Source organism: Nycticebus coucang, chromosome X (assembly GCF_027406575.1).
Source record: "Nycticebus coucang isolate mNycCou1 chromosome X, mNycCou1.pri, whole genome shotgun sequence".
In the NCBI taxonomy this organism is placed as follows: Eukaryota; Metazoa; Chordata; class Mammalia; order Primates; family Lorisidae; genus Nycticebus; species Nycticebus coucang.
Genome location: NC_069804.1, coordinates 48,644,228 through 48,661,567, shown reverse-complemented (window position 1 = coordinate 48,661,567; position 17,340 = coordinate 48,644,228). Strand labels below are relative to the sequence as shown.

General features: G+C 41.9%; 1 protein-coding gene and 1 pseudogene across 1 annotated transcript; both read left to right on the top strand.

Annotated features, from left to right (window-relative positions):
- The first annotated feature begins 10,516 nt into the window (after positions 1–10,516).
- LOC128577860 (39S ribosomal protein L42, mitochondrial-like) lies at positions 10,517–10,957 on the top strand. The gene has a single exon (XM_053580220.1). It carries the CDS (start codon positions 10,529–10,531, stop codon positions 10,955–10,957), a length of 429 nt encoding a protein of 142 aa, XP_053436195.1. The 5' UTR covers positions 10,517–10,528.
- Positions 10,958–12,842: 1,885 nt separating this feature from the next.
- LOC128576793 (etoposide-induced protein 2.4 homolog) lies at positions 12,843–16,294 on the top strand (annotated as a pseudogene).
- Positions 16,295–17,340: the final 1,046 nt, after the last annotated feature.

Here is a 17,340-nt window from a genome sequence, read left to right as displayed (position 1 = left end):
ATCATGGGGCATCATTTACTAGCTTTACAGACCATTTACCAAGTTTCACATATACCATTGTAAGATGCACCCCTGGTGTAATCCCACCAATTCCCTTCCCTCCAGCCACCTCCCCCCTCCCTCCCCTCCCTTTCCCACTTCCCCCTATTTTTAGGTTGTAACTGGGTTATAGCTTTCATGTGAAAACCCTAAATTAGTTTCATAGTAGGGCTGAGTACATTGGGTACTTTTTCTTCCATTCTTGAGATACTTTCCTAAGAAGAATATGTTCCCGCTCCATCCATGTAAACATGAAAGAGGTAAAGTCTCTATCTTTCTTTAAGGCTGCATAATATTCCTTTGGTTTTTCCCCTGGGGTTTTATCGAGGGCCCGTACAGTGTTGTGGCCTGAGAAACTGGGGCCCTGTCTGGTGTGGTGGAGCAAAGTGGTTCTGTCTTGCTTTCAGCTGGTTTCTGTTCGATCCTATTGCAACTTCTACTCTGGCTTGAAGTCTCAGCTGTGTGGAAAAATCAGCAATTAAGTCACCCCGCCTGCCCACCTCTGGCCCCAGTTGGAAAAGGAGAATCAAACCTTCCTACAATCGCACACCCAGGGCACCGCCTGAAAAGTCCTCAGTCTATTAGCCCAGTTCAAAAGGTCCATATCTGCTGTCTCAATCGGCACTTGTTTCGGGTGGGAGAGTTCAAGAGGTCTCTGGGAACTGGATCACAGGGGCCTGGTGACTCCTCTGACACGGTTCACCCCAGTGCAGCGTGGAGTCAGGAGGAGCCACCCAGCAAACAGAGCAGTCTAGGAAGGTTGACGTCTCCTTCCCCACTTTGCCCCTCCGTCGGACCCAGTCACTGGTATCTCTGCAGATGGCTAACCCAGTTGCCTGCAGTGAACAGACACTCCAGGGGTTTGCACCTGCCTGAATCACAAGGAAGTCTGCCAGGCCCCCGCAGACTGCCGCTATCTAGCAGGAGGAGATGGGGCCTGACATCTTTGAGTGTTTGATGCAGGTGATGGGAAGGAGGTTTTCACTCAGGTCCAGTCTCGCCCCTGATTAATGTTACTGACAGAACAGAACAGAACATCTCTGCGGTTCCCCTGCAGCAGAGAAGCTTAATTGAGCTCCAAATCAGCTCGTCTTTGCTCTTGTATTGTCCATCAGCAATTAAGTCACCCCACCTGCCCACCTCTGGCCCCAGTTGGAAAAGGAGAATCAAACCTTCCTACCCCCGTGCACCCAGGGCACCACCTGATGTGTCCTCAGGCGATTGGTTCAGTTCTAAAAGGTGCAAATAAATTGTCTCACTCTGCACCTGTCTTGGGTGACAGAGTTCAAGAGGTCTCTGAGAACTGGATCACAGGGGTCTGTTGACTACTCTGGTGTGGCTTGCTCCAGTGCTGCGTGGAGTCAGGAGAAGCCACCCAGCCAATAAATCAGTCTGGGAAGGTTGCTGCCTCCTTCCCCACCTTGCACCACTTCACATCCAGTCACTGATAGCCCTGCAGTTGGCTGACCCAGTTGCCTGTAGTGAATCGGTACTCTAAGAGTTTGTACCTGGCTGAATCACAAGGAAGTCTGCCAGGCCGCTGTTCTCTGCTTCTCTCCAGCAGGAGGAGGTGAGGCCTGAGAACCTCGGTCGCTTGATGAAGGTTTAGGGGTTTTCACTCAGGTCCAGTCTCGCCCCTGATTAATGTTACTGACAGAACAGAACAGAACATCTCTGCGGTTCCCCTGCAGAAGAGAAGCTTAATTGAGCTCCAAATCAGCTTGTCTTTGCTCTTGTATTGTCTATAGGCTGATGTTCCCCTGAGGGCCAGGGGCGTCTTAGGTTTAGTAAAGCGGACCTCTGGGTCAGCCCCACCCTGGGAGTTTCCCCATTTTGCAAGTTTGAGTTGCCTCAGGTAAACTCAGAGTCTCTGGTTGCCCAGGGAGACAGGGGGTGTGGCTTCAGAATATTCGGTAGTGAGCTGTATTGCTAGCAAATAGGGCTGCTGCTTTATGGCTCAGGCAACGGCTGCTCCGGTGTAGATCCACTCCTCCGCTCCCGTACCCCAGAGTGTGCACCGAGAGGCTGCAGCCCAGCACTGTCTACACCTCTCGAGCAATCACCCAAGAGTCTGGACCCCTGGGGGACAGGCCTCCAGACCTTGGAGCGACAGCAGAGGGGAGTGCGGGGAGCGCTGGGAGCCTGGGGTTGCGGGCAGAGAACACACAGAGCTTTACACAGTTTTATGCCTGGCCGTATTGTCACCAAAAGATGGCTGTCTCACTGTGCCTCAGGGAACTGCCACTCCGGTGCAGTCCCCTCTCCGCCTACCGACCGGGACTGGCCTCCAGACCCCAGTGTGAGCGAAGGGGAGTGCTGGGAGCTCAGAATTCCAGGTAGAGACTATATACAGTTTATACAGTTTTATGCCTGGCAGGAGGACACCGTGGCACCCTAGTAGGGGAGGTAGGTCCAGTTTTTAGAGGGTCTCTCCCATGGAGTGTAGTGGGAGGACCTTTGAACTCTGACCGGTTGTTTGTGGGGCACTCTGAGCCATTCTCATGGGGGAGGGGACTCCCGTCTGCTTGGTGATGGATTTTGTACCCTTTGTTTGTATCCTTGTGGTCGCAGCTTGCCTCAGCGTGGTTGACGTGCGTTCTACAACCTTCTCTCTTAGTGCAGCTCAAATCCACCAGGTTACTTGCTGAATTTTTGTCCTTTAACTCTCCTTCTGGATGGGAGCCTCTGTGGAAAGCTGGCTTCAATCAGCCATCTTGTCTCCTCCCCTGTATCAATTTTCTTAAGTGTTCTGATTATGAAGGGATGCTGGATATTATCAAAAGGTTTCTCTGCATCAATTGAGAGAATTATATGGTCTTTGTTTTTTAATTTGTTTATGTGCTGAATTATACTTATAGGTTTATTGATATTGAACCAGCCATGAGACCCTGGGATAATACCGACTTGGTCATGATGTATAATTTGTTTGATATGTTGCTGGATTCTGTTTGTTAGGATTATGTTCATATTTTTGCATCTGTATTCATTAATTTTATTGGTCTATGATTTTCTTTTCTTGTTGGGTCTTTTCCTGGTTTGGGGTTCATTGTGATGTTTGATTCATTGTATGTGTTGGATAGTCTTCCTTCTTTTTCTATATTTTGGAGCATGTTGAGTAATATAGGTACTAGTTTCTCCTTAAAGGTTTGGTAGTACATTGATCTGAATCCGTCTGGTCCGGGGCTTTCTTTTTGGGAGATTTTGTATGGTTGATGCTATTCCAGAACTTGATATAGGCCTGTTGAACATTTCCACTTGATTCTGGCTAAGTCTTGGAAGGTAACTTGCTTCCAAGTTTTGGTTAGTTTCCTTCAGATTTTCGTATTTCTGAGAATAAATTGTCCTGTAATATTCATTAAGGATTTTTTGAATTTCTGAGGATACTGTTGTTATTTTGTATTTGTCATTTCTGATTGGTGAAATTAGAGATTTTACGTTTTTTTTCTTGGTTAGGTTAGGCAAATGTTTATCTATTTCATTGTTGTTTTCAAAAGAACCTTTTGATTTATTGATGTGTTGTATAATTCTTTTGTTTTCAATTTCATTTAATCCTGCTCTAATTTTGGTTATTTCTTTTCTTCTGCTGAGATTCGGGTTGGAATGTTCTTCCTTTTCCAGTTGCTTGAAATATTCCATTAAATTGTTAACTTCCTCTCTTTCCGTTCTCTTGTGGAAGGCTTGCAGTACTATAAATTTCCTTCTTAGTACTGCCTTTGTGGTATCCCAGAGGTTCTGATAATTTGTGTCTTCAGTGTAGTTTTGTTCCAAAAATTTGGCAATTTCCTTCTTAATCTCATCTATGACCCAGCTATCATTCAGTGTAAGGTCATTTAACTTCCATGTTTTTGTATGAGTATGCAGATTCCTGTTGATACTCAGTTCAACTTTTAGTTGTTAGTTGTCCAGGAAGATGCAAGGAATAATTTCTATTCCTTTAAATTTACTGAGGATAGACATGTGACCTAAGATGTTATCAATTTTGGAGTATGCTCCGTGGGCTGATGAGAAGTATGTGCATTTAGTTGTGTTGGGTTGAAATGTTCTGTAGATGTCTGCTAAATCCAAATGTTGGATGGTTAGGTTTAAATCTGAAATTTCTTTGTTCAGCTTCTTATTGGAGGATCGATCCAACACTGCGAAAGGAGTTTTGAAATTTCTGACTATTATGGAGCTGGAGGAAATCATGTTGCTCATGTCTGTTAGAGTTTCTCTTATAAGTTGAGATGCATTCTTTTTGGGTGCATAAATATTAGTAATTGAAATCTCATCATATTGAGTATTACCATTAACAAATATGAAGTGACCATTCTTATCTTTCCTTACTTTTGTCGGTTTAAAGCCTATTGTATCTGCAAATAGAATTGCAACACCTGATTTTTTCTGTTTACCATTTGCCTGAAATATGGACGACCATCCTTTCACCCTATGTCTATATTTATCTTTCAAGGTAAGATGTGATTCTTGCATGCAGCAAATATCTGGCTTGAGTTTTTGTATCCAGTCAGCCAACCTGTGCCTGTTTAGAGGACAGTTTAAGCAGTTCACATTAATGGAGAATATTGATAAGTCTGGTAAAATTTTTGGTTTTGAGTTTTTTTGATAGTCCAGTGGATATTTTTAATCCTTTCGCCACTGTGGAAGTTGGAGTTTGATTAAAAGTTATTGTGTGAGTTTACTTTTGTGATAGAGGATTGGGCTGGTCATTATGGAGGATAGGTTTGAGAATATCCTGAAGACCTGGTTTGGTTATGGCAAATTTCTTCAACATGTGAATGTCATTAAAGTATTTAATTACTCCACCATAAATGAAACTCAGTTTAGCTGGATACAGGATCTGGGGTTGAAAGTTATTTTGTTTTAGGTGATTAAAAGTTATGACCACCCTCTTCTGGCTTGAAAAGTTTCAGCAGAGAGATCTGCAGTCATTCTAATAGTCTTCCCTTTGTAGGTAATGGTTTTCTTACGCGTGGTTGCTTTCAGAATTTTCTCCTTCATGTTAACTTTAGTGATGTTAATTATGATGTGCCTGGAGGATGTCTTATTCAGGTTGAGTCATGCTGGGGTTCTGAAACTGTCTGCTATCTGAATTTCAGAATCTCTTGGCATGTCTGGAAAATTCTCTTTCTTAATTTCATGAAGAAGGTCCTCTGTGCTTTGCAGAGCCACTTCATCGCTTTCAGGGATTCCAATGAGGTGGATGTTAGCCTTCGTCAAATTATCCCAGAGTTTGGGAGCGTTCAAAGGCTTTGTCTTCAATGTCAGAAATCCTTTCTTCTGCTTGTTCCACTCTATTACTGAGAGATTCTACTGTATTTTTCAGATCTTTGAGGACTGCAAATTCTTGCTTCAATGTGTTAAAATCTTTGGAGATTTTGTCTTTAAATTGGTTGAATTCTTGAGACAACTTTTGAATTGCTCCTCAGATTTCTAATTCCATTTTTTCCTTCATTCTATTAATCTTGCTTGCAATCCAAATTCTAAAGTGGATTTCTGACATCTCGGCCATCTGTTTATGAATGAGATCTTCAGTTACAACTGCTGCATCTTTCCTTGGGGGGGTTTACGTTCTCTGGTTATTCATGTTACCAGAGTTTTTCCACTGATTCCACCCCATGATTATTTTCTACCATTTGACTTTTTCCCTGGAGCTTTGCTGAGGACCTGTACAGTGCTATGGTCTGAGAAACTGTGGACCTGTTTTTTGTTGTGGGAATAAGTGGCTCTGTCTTCTTTTCAGCTGGTCTCTGTCTGACCCTAGTGAAACAGTTCCTCTGGGTTGAAGTCTCAGCTGTGGAGAAATACCAGCAATTAAGTCACCCCGCCCCCCACAGGCAACAATTGGAAAAGGAAAATCAAACCTTCCTACAACCACACACCCAGGGCATCACTTGGATATTCCTTGGGCGATTGGGTCAGTTCAAAATGTCCAAATCAAGCGTCTCAGTCAGCACCTTTCTCAGGTGGAAGAGTTTAAAAGGTGTCTGGCAACTAGATCGCAGGGGTCTGCTGACAACTCAAATATGACTTGCTCCAGTGCTCCATGAGGTCAGGAGGATCTTCCCAGCAAATATATTAGTCTGGGAAGGTTGTTGTGTCCTTCCGCACCTTGTACTTCTGTTACACCCAGTCACTGATAACACCACAGGGCTTTGACCCAGTTGACTCCAATGGGCAGAACTCCAGGGGTTTACACCTGCCTGAATCACAAGGAAATCTATGTCTACTCAGCCAGGCTGCTGCTGTCTGCCTCTATCCAGCAGGGGGAGATGAGGCCTGACAATCTTGAGTAGTTGATGGTGGCTGGTGTTATTCATCAGTTCTAGCCCCACCCCTGATTGATGTTACTGACAGAACAGAACAACTTTGCGGAATTTGTTTCTGTCCTGGCTAAATTCCTGGGGCCTGTGTTTCTGTCCCAGATCTGTTCTGCCAGTGGTTGCCACCTGAGAAGATGCCCATCCTCCTCTGCTTGACCAGAGAGAGATGGTGTGTGACTCCAGAATATCCAGTGGTGAGCCCTATTGTTGCCAAAACCCGCTGCTGCTCTGTGCCTTGGGGCACTGCTGCTCCGGCATGGTTCCCTTTCAGCTGACCATCCTCTCCTCATTCCAGTGCCACAGAATCAGCACTGACCAGCAGCTGTCCAGGCCCTGTCCACACCCCTTGAGAAATCACCCAAGAATCTGGACTCCTGGGGGACAGGCCTCCAGACCTCAGAGTGAGAGTGGAGGGGAGTGCTGGGAGCTCAGAATTGCAGGTAGAGAATATATACAGTTTTACACAGTTTTATGCCTGGCAGGAGAGTGCCATGGCACCCTAGTAGGGGAAGTAGGTCCAGTTTTTAGAGGGTCTCTCCCATGGGGTATAATGGGAGGACTTTTGAACTTTGCTTGTTTGTTTATGGGGTACTCCAAGCCATTCTCATGGGGGAGGGGACTCCTGTCTGCTTGGTGATGGATTTTGTACCTTTTGTTTGTATCCTTGAGGTCGCAGCTTGCCTCAGCAGGGTTGATGTGTGTTCTTCAACCTTCTCTCTTGGCGCAGCTCTAATCCGCCAGGTTACTTGCTAAATTTCTGTCCTTTAACTCTCCTTCTGGATGGTAGCCTCTGTGGAAAGCTGGCTTTAGTCAGCCATCTAGTCTCCACCTCTGTGCTTTGAGATGATCACCGCGAACCCCCACATCCCATCCCCCTTGGACATGGCTGGCATGATGGCAGTGGTGTCCAATGTAATAATTTTTAAAGTATATTCTATACATGATGACTAAAGGCTTTTTATTTTTAAAAAACTTTGCATCATGAAAAATTTCAGTCATGCACAAAAATACTACTCCTTATCTAGTTTCAACAATCATCAACCTTTTACCATTCTTATTTATCCAATTCTCATTTATTTTCCCAACTGGAATATTTTAAGATGTATCCTATACACCTTATTTTACCCATAAAAGCTTCTGTAAGCATATGTAACAGACAAAGATTTTTAAAAAAATATAGCCACCGGCTTGGTGCCTATGGCTCAAGGGGCTAAGGCACCAGCCACATTCACCTGAGCTAGTGGGTTCAAATCCAGCCCTGGCCTGCCAAACAACAATGATGGCTGCAACCATAAAACAGCTGGGCATTGTGGCAGATGTCTGTAATCCAGCTATTTGGGAGGCAGAGGCAGGAGAATCGCTTGAGCCCAGGAGTTGGAGGTTGCTGTGAGCTGTGATGCCACAGCACTCTACACAGGGTGACAGCTTGAGGCTCTTTCTCAAAAAAAAAAATATATATATATGGCCACCATATCATGATCATACCTAATAAAAGTAATTATAATTTCTTTACTATCCCGTCTGTGTTCAACTTTCCCCAAAAACTCAAAAAGTTTTTATAGTCAGGTTGTTTGAATCAGAATTCAAACTTGGTCTACATATTTTGTTTGGTTCATATGCTTATTAAGTATCTTTCTGTGTCATTACTTTAAGATAGCTGCTATTTTCTACAGTTGGCTCATTCCATCCTTTGGTGATTTTAACATGTTTCTCTAGCCCTATCCCCACATTTTCACATATTATAGTTTTACATATTTCTATGGAATATTGATTAGATTCAGGTTTAATACATTTGGCATTAATACTGCATAGGTGGTGCTATGTATTTCATTTCCCATCAGGTCAAGATAGTGCACTTGTGTAATGTTAGGCTTGATCAGAGTGTTTTAGGTACTGTCAGTTTGGTCCAACTCTTTGCCTAATGGCTTTAGCAGTCATTGATCATCATTGTGTAGATCTATGATTTTATTTAGGATTGAAGAATGATAACATAGTAATTCTATCATTCCTTCAGTTTTTATTATCTAGAATTATTTTATAAAGAAGGCTGTTCTGGGCGGTACCTGTGGCTCAGTGGGTAGGGCGCTGGCCCCATATGTGGAGGGTGGTGGGTTCAAACCCAGCCCCAGCCAAACTGCAACAAAAAAGTAGCCGGGCTTTGTGGTGGGTGCCTATAGTCCCAGCTTTGTGGAGGCTGAGGCAAGAGAACCACCTAAGCCCAGGAGTTGGAGGTTGCTGTGAACTGTGACACTACGGCACTCTACTGAGGGTGATAAAGTGAGACTCTGTCTCTAAAAAACAAAGAAGAATGTTCTTCCACTAATTATTTGGATACCATAGGAAAAGATGATACATTAAGTTTTTTTTGCAGTTTTTGGCTGGGGCTGGGTTTGAACCCACCACCTCCAGCATGTGGGACCAGCGCCCTACTCCTTTGAGCCACAGGTGCCGCCCTACATTAAGTTTTTTAAATACATTATGTTTTAAATTTCAGATTAATACATGGTTATGTACGAATGATAAGGTTACATTGTTTATGTTAGGTAAAAGTCCAAGTTGTAGTTGAGTCCTTCACCCGGGAGGTGTGCCATATACCCTTGCTCTGTTCCTGTAAGGTGAGAGCTTATCAACATCCCTCCCCTTGATTTGTTCTTTCTTGTATTAGTTTTCCATTGCTGCATAGAAAACTGCCACAAATATAGCAGCTTAAAAAATCCTCACTTACTATCTCACAATTCTGGGGGTCAGAAATCCAGTCAGAGTCAGATTCTGTATCAAGTCTCACAAGGCCAAAGTCAAGATGTTGGCTGGGCTGGAATCTTATCTGGAGGTAGTGAAGAAGAGTCAGATTCCAAGCTCATTTAGGTTTAGGAAGAATTCAGTTCCTTGCTCTTTTAGGTCTATAGTACTTGTTTCTTTGTTGGTTGGCAGCTGGGGTTGCTTGTAGAGGCCACCAGCACATTCCTTCTCATGTGGCCCCCTTCATCTTCAAACTAGCAAGAGTGTTGAGTCCTCACACTTCGAAGCTTTCACTTCCTCTTCTGCCACCAGCTGAAGAAAACTCTCTACTTTTAAAGGGCTCACCTGAGTTTAGCAATTTTAGTCTTCTCTTATTTTTCTCAGTCAGTCTAGCTAAAGGTTACCAATTTTGTTAATCTTTTCACAGCCAACTTTGGGTTTCCTTGATTTTTCTCTAGAGTTTTCTATTCTCTATTTCCTTTATTTCTGCTCTAATCTCTCTTATTTTCATCCTCTGCTTGCTTTGGGTTAGTTTGCTCTTCTTTTTTGAGTATCTGATTGTGGAATTAATCTGGAATCTTTCTTTTTCTTTTCTTTCTTTCTTTATTTATTATTATTTTTTTTTTTGTGGTTTTTGGCCGGGGCTGGGTTTGAACCCACCACCTCCGGCATATGGGACCGGCGCCCTACTCCTTGAGCCACAGGCACCGCCCCTGGAATCTTTCTTTTCTAATATAGGTGGTTTGCTGGGCACAGTGGCTCATGCCTGTAATCCTAGCACTATGAGAGGCCAAGGCAGGTGGATTGCTTGACTCAGGAGTTCGAGACTAGCCTGAGCAAGAGTGAGACCCCCATCTCTAAAAATAGCCGGGCATGTAGCTGGTGCCTGTAGTCTCAGCTACTCAGGGGGCTGAGGCAGGAGGATCACTTGTGCCCAAGAGTTTGAGGTTGCTGTGAGCATGAAGCCAGGGCACTCTACCAAGGGCAACAAAGTGAAACTCTGTCTCAAAAAAAGTAATAATGTTAAAAATGAAAAAATGTCTTGTAAGCCTGTCATGAAACCTACAAATCAAGAAATAAAGATGGAGGGTCTCAGAGAACCCGGATTGAAACAAGATGGCGGGCTCACAGTGAAGCACTGTCAAGGGATGAAAATTGATTTTTCCTAGAAGCAGATTTAAAAAGCAGTGTTTCTTCAAAACATCTTTTTTTTTTTTTATTAAATCATAGCTGTGTACATCAGTATGATCATGGGGCACCATACACTTGGTTCATAGAATATTTGACACATTTTCATCTCATTAGTTGACATAGCCCTCCTGGCATTTTCTTAGTTACTTTGCCAAGACATTTACATTCCACATCTGCCAAGGCTCACATGTACCCTTGTAAGATGCACCACAGGTGTGATCCTTTAAGTATCTTGATACACCATGGCTGGAACAGCAGTAAAATGGGTGATATCAAAGAGAAGTATCTTGAAACGTTTATTTCCAATCCAAAATGGAGCTTTATATTGTGTTTGTCATAAATCTACATATTCTTCTCTACCAGATGACTATAATTGCAAAGTAGAGCTTGCTTTGACATCTGATGGCAGGACAATAGTATGCTACCATCCTTCTGTGGACATTCCATATGAACACACAAAACCTATTCCTCTACCAGATCCTGTGTGTAATAATGAAGAAACACGTGATCAAGTGCTGAAAACCAGATTAGCAGAAAAAAGTGAACGGCTTGAACAAGGACCCATGATAGAACAACTTAGCAAAATGTTCTTTACTACTAAGCACCATTGGTATCCTCATGGACAGTATCACACTCGTCGTAAGAAACGGAATCCTCCAAAGGACAGATGATACTGAGGTTTTCTGGGGAATTGGTGAAAAATGTGCCTCATATGGCATTTGAGAAAGTGCAATGTGGTATATTCATTAATATGTTATATAGTAAAATAGTAATAATAAAATGCCTTTTCATATATAAAAAAAAGAAAGATGGATCAACTTGATTAAAAAAAATAATTGAACCATCTGAGACCTTTAATTTTTTCCTTTTTCAATACTGTTTTTGCCCCTTTGGGTGTCCTTGAGGTTCCACATGAATTTTAGGATGAAACTTTTTACCTAAAATGTCCTTGGGGTTTTGTTATGACTCAATTTAATGTGTACTTCCTTGGGTAGTATGAACATTATACCAATATTAAGACCTCCACCTATAAACACATGAGGTCTTTCTAGTATTTGTGCCATTAAAGTCTTTTGCTAGTGTCAAAAAAAAAGTAATAATAAGGATATAGGTGGTTACAGCTATCAACTTCTAAGCACTGCTTTAGTTGCATCCAATAACTTTTGATATGGTGTGTTTTTGCTTTCATTTACCACAAACTATTTTCTTTCTTTCCTTTTTTCTTTTTTTTATTTGAGACAGAGTCTCACTATGTCACCCTCGGTAGTGGGCCCTGGTGTCACAGCTCAAAGCAACTTCAAACTCTTGGGCTTAAGTGATTCTCTTACTTCAGCCTCTCAAGTAGCTGGGATTACAGGCACCTGCCACAATGCCCAGCTATTTTGTTGTAGTTGTCATTGTTCAAACCCTCCAGCCCCAGTGTATGTGGCCAGTGCCCTAACCATTGAGCCACGGGCACTGAGCCTTTTTTTTTTTTTTTTTGGCAAACTATTTTCTAATCTCCCTTCTGATTTCTTCTTTGACTCAGTGATTATTTAGAGGTGTGCCATTTAATGCCCACAAATTTGTGAATTTCCCAAATTTCTTTGCTATTGATTTCTATTTTGATATCCTCGTGGTTAGAGACCATACTTTGTATAACTTAACTTCTTTTGAACATACTGAGACTTGTATTGTTGTTACCAGGTACTGGTAACCTAAACAGCCATTGCCTGCAAGGTACTGCTGGTTAGACCTTTAAGAAGGCTGGATGAACCTACGTGCTGACATCTGGAGATTGTTTATTCACTTCCATGGCCTACTGTCATAGATAAGTTGGAAAACTGGACTCTGTGGTACCCATTAAAGGCCCAGGGCATTCTATGCAACCAGTGAAGTGTGGACTAACTATAAATTTAGTCTAGAATAAAAATGCTTTGAAGATATAACCACTTTAAGATAAGAAGGTGCTGTGTAACTTTGTAACCTATGAGAGTGAATCTGTTTGCCATGTACTATGACGAGTAATAACATTGTTGTATTTACTTTTACTGTGAGAATAAAAAGTAACAAAGAGAAAGAGGGAGCATAACAGTTCTTTGAGGAGCTATCTCACTGTTCTCTGGAACTGCTGGCTTTTCTGTAAATAAAAGTGAAACTGTTAATCTCTCATCTGCTTCCTTGTTGACTGGCTTGGGTGACAGGTGGACCAACTCCTTGGTCTGGCAACATCATGGCCTAACATCTAGTCTACCTTACAGAATGTTCCACTTGAGAAAAGTGTGTATTCTATGTATGCTGGGGAGAGGTATTCGGGAATATGACAAATTACCTTCACAAACTCAATATTTTTCCTGAGATTTAGTAGTTTTTCTTGAAATAATACTCTTCAGATTGTTGTAAGCCTTTCATTAACTTCCAGAGTTCTGATAAAAGTTGATTTTGGTAGTTGGTACTTTTGTTTTCATTGTTCTTATGGTAGTGCAGATTTATGGAGTTCTTCATCCTGCCATTCCAGAAGCACCACCTCCAAAATACTGTTTTAAAGACACTTGAAATAAATAATTCTCTGTGATTATGGCAGAGGTAATCAGTTTCATCAAATTCATTGGTTTTGTTTTCTTTTTTATATTTAGGGAACAACTTACATTCTTGATATAATTTTTAAAAATTATATAAATCACTTGCCTGTTTACAAAGTCAAATCTATCAAATAAGATCTATTCAGAAAGACCTGCTTTTATCATTACCTTTCTCTGTCCTATAGGTTACCATCTTAAAATTAGTTTTTTGTTTCTTTTTGAAAATAGAAGCATATTGCTACATATAAATATTCTTTCCTTACCTTCTTGTTTTTTCCTTAACAACATGTCCTAGAAATCACTATGTCATTGAAATACTGAGCTTATCCTCATTTAAAGAGTTCTGAAAAATTGTAAGGAGGTTGGGTGTTAGGGCTCATGCCTGTAATCCTAGCACTCTGTGAGGCTGAGGTGGGAGGATTGCTTGAGTTTAGGAGTTGGAGACCAGCCTGAGCAAGAGCATGAACCATCTCTACCAAAAAAGTAGAAAAATTATCCAGGTTTTGTGATGGGTGCCTGTAGTTCCAGATATTCAGGAGGCCGAGTCAGCTGGATCACTTGAACTCAGGAGTTTGAGGTTGCTGTGAGCTAGGTTGATGTCATGGCAGTCTATCCTGGGGCAACAGAGTGAAACTCTGTCAAAAAAAAAATAAAATAAAGAAAGAAAGGAAAAAAGTACTTGAGCTTAACTAAACCACATTTGCGATAAATAATATATAAATACTGTTTTACTTACCTAACAGGTATAATGTATGGTATTCTGATTAACAGGTGTACTAAAAGCATTGACTTCAAGGCTGGGTGTGGTGGCTCACGCCTGTAATTCTAGTACTCTGGGAGGCCAAGGCAGGTGGATTGCCTGAATTCAGGACTTCAAGACCAGCCTGAGCCTGAGCCAGAGCAAGACCTCATCTCTAAAAAAAATAGCACATTGAGGCAGGTGCCTGTAGTCCCAGCTACTTGGGAGGCTGAGACAAGAGAATCACTTGGGCCCAAGAGTTTGAGATTGCTGTGAGCTGTGACGCCAGGACACTCTACCAAGGGCAACAAAGTGAGACTCTGCTCAAAAAAAAAAAAAAAAAAAAAAAGCATTGACTTAGCATTATACAATTCATCCATATAACAAAAACACTTGTACCCCCTAATATTTTAAAATAAACATTAATTTTAAAAGGTTACTAAATCTTGAGTGTAGGCCCAGTGGCCCCAGCCCTGGGAGCAGCCCTGCGTGGAGGAGCTGAGTGGCCCCACGGAGAGCCATGGGCCAGGCTGGAGCATGGGCGGCGTTGCTGGCGGTCCTACATGATGAAAGATTTTGGGGTGCTTCTCTCTCGTCTGTGTAGTTGATAGTTTGGGTGGTGAAGAGATGGCTGACAGTATCAAAACATTTTTCCAGGACCCTGCTAGGGGAATCAAAGACTCCATATGGGGTATTTGCACCATCTCAAAGTTAGATGCTCTAATCCAGCAAGAGAGAAGAGCAGCTCTTAAGAAGAGCAAGCAGTGTCCTGGCACAGAGGAGAGCCCAGAGCATGGAACAGAAGCAAGAGAGTGAGCCACGTATTGTTAGTAGAATTTTCCTGTGTTGTGCTTGGAATCGTGGAGTATTCTGGTGTAGTCTCCTCTTATTTTATCGAATGTTTATTCCTGGGCTTCAGTTTGTAACAACCCTAATTATAGGTGATCCATCACTGCATGGAGTTTTTTGGTCCTGGCTGGAATTCTTCCTAACCTCAATTTTCAGCACTCTCTGGGTGCTCCCCCTGTTTGTGCTGAGCAAAGTCGTAAATGCCATTTGGTTTCAGGATATAGCTGACCTGGCTCAGAGACATGCCCAAATCGACCGTAACGTGCCAATGGTAAATTAGCCCATTCTTGTATTGGTTTGCTTCTTGCATTTGCCTTCTTTAGGTATCATAGCTCTTATCCATCTTGCATAAAACACTATGACATGGAGAAATTACCAAGGGAGTCTCTAAGCTATTGATAACCTACATGGAGAAGAAAGGAATGGACAAAAGAGGAGAAGATATGCATACTCTAGGGTGGTGGTTCTCAACCTGTGGGTCGTGACCCACAGGAACTGTGTTAAAGGGCCATGATATTAGGAAGGCTGAGAACAACTGCTCTAGGGCAAAAGACCAGCTCTCACATAGTCAAAGAGATCGCCAGCTCTTGAAGATTTAGGGGGTCTAAAGAAAAAGTTATACTAGTAATTACCTGATGATTTTTTTCCTTTTTTTTGCAGTTTTAGGCCAGGGCTGGGTTTGAACCCACCGCCTCCAGCATATGGGGCTGGTGCCCTACTCCTTTGAGCCACAGGAGCCACCCTACCTGATGAATTTTAACTAAAGATTTAGTAACTTTTTTTTTTGAAACCAGCTCATGTTTAATTGTGAAATTTTAAAATTGTGCAAGTATTTGGACATTTCCCCCATATTGAGTCTCTGATGACAGGAAAATACCAACCAATCACAGGATTTCATGGGTTTAATAAGTTTACCCCGTCAGTTCCTATTTGCAGCACCCAATATTCCTCTGCAATACCAGACAGACCCAGCAGTGGTCAACAATAAATTTCTGTTCCCCCAGAGTTTAAAAGTTTAGATCTCTGAGTACTGTGTTGCAGTGGCACTTGCCAAAATTGTTACCTCCCCATAATTGAGGGGCTTTAATGTACCCATGAAATAAGCTTTTCCCCCTTCAAGGGGAAGGAAAAAAATAAAAAACCTAGCAGATTGGGCTGTGAGGTCTTTCCTCCTGTCCCATCTCTTCATCTCTTCAGGTTCTTTTATTCTTTTCTTTTTTTTTTTTTGCAGTAGAGCAAAAGAGACCAAATCCTAACTTGAATTACAAGAAACAAGACAGTGATGGCTTTAAAAGGAGTGACCAGGAGCAACTGAGATCCTCCTTTACCTACCACATCCAATGTACGTGCTTCACAGAAAAACAACAAAAATAACAAATCCACAAAATACAACAGCTAGAATTACAAAACCCATTCATCCAAGGGAGGTGGAAGGCAGGAAAGTAGGAGAGTAAATGGCACAGGGAGAAAACAAATATATTGATTTCATAATAGTATTGAGTACATTGGGTATTTTTTTTCCATTCTTGAGATACGTTACTAAGAAGAATGTGATCCAGCTCCATTCATGTAAACATAAAAGAGGTAAAGTCTTCATCTTTTTTTATGGCTGCATAATATTTGCAATGCAGTCCTCATACATTATCAGTGGCTGCCTCTTCTCTATCCTTTTTCCTTTATTCATTATCAGCACCAATGAAGCAAAGACCCCTGGAACAGCATACCTCTTCCAGTTGCGACTCTTCTCCTTGGTGGTCTTCTTAAGCAACCGACTTTTCCACAAGACTGTACCTGCAGTCTTCCCTGAGCAGCTCAACTTCTGCAAAGACGTTCCCTTCGCCACATCCATCTCCTGCTAAACCGAAAGCTGATGCGGGCCACTGAGCTGCCTGCCACCCAAAGGGGAAGGGTGGGAGTGGAGGGAGGCTGCCAAGGGCCTTCTGAGGAATTGGAAGGTTTGTCTCTTGCGCACATAAGGCAGAATCTTCCTGACACCAGTGTGTGGATTCTTAACACCACCTGAGTCTGAAAGGACCACAGGTTTTTCTGCAGCTACTTTCTAGCCTTTGCTATCCCCCGTGCCTGGATTTTGTTTTCTAAAGAGAACTCAGAACACAGATTTTTTTTTGTGTGTGAAATCTTTCAATGTATAAATGTTAGATTTTTTTTTTCTTTTTCTTAGCTTTAAGGAGGTCAAGTGAAATTCATTTTCAGGCTGGATTCAGCTGTAAGGTATTCTATTAAATGTTCAATTCTGAATCATTTTTCAGAAGTCCGTATTAAGTGCACTTCCTATGGGCTGCACTAACATCTTGTGCTTACCTCTATCTGAGCACTGCAGGGTAATTGCTTTCCTGTTGTTCTCAATGAAAGCGAAAATTTTGCATTTCATTTTCTTAACCTCAGCAACTAGCAGAGTCCCTGAGACATAGTAAACATTCACATGAATGAATGAGTGAGTGAATGAATGCATCTAGGTCACTCCCTTTTTCTAGACAAAAGATGGGCTTTTCAAAGGAAGAAGAACTCTAATATTCTTTTCTCATCCCAGATGGGGACATTTTTACCTTTTGGTAAAATAATTAGTTTACCTTGGACATAAAGTTAGAAGTATTTTTCAGTTTAAGGCTGGTAAATTGTGGAAGTTTTATAGTTGATTGCCTCTTGGAAACCACATGTGAAACCAAAAATCAATCAAGCTTCTAGAACTTGGCACTGTTTTATAGTTCTACTTGCAGTGGTTTTAAAATAATGTTACTTATATTCAGTCCAAATGCATTATTATTAATATTTTATCAGAGAGTTATTGTTTTCCCCTTGAATATGTCTCATTACAGGCACTGCTGCATTATTAAGTATAAATGTATTACATCCAAGAACCAATTTTTCCCACCCCCGCAGCATG

Coding starts and splice junctions, on each gene's coding strand:
- LOC128577860 (XM_053580220.1), top strand. CDS start 10,529: ATGGCTGGAACAGCAGTAAAATGGGTGATATCAAAGAGAAGTATCTTG.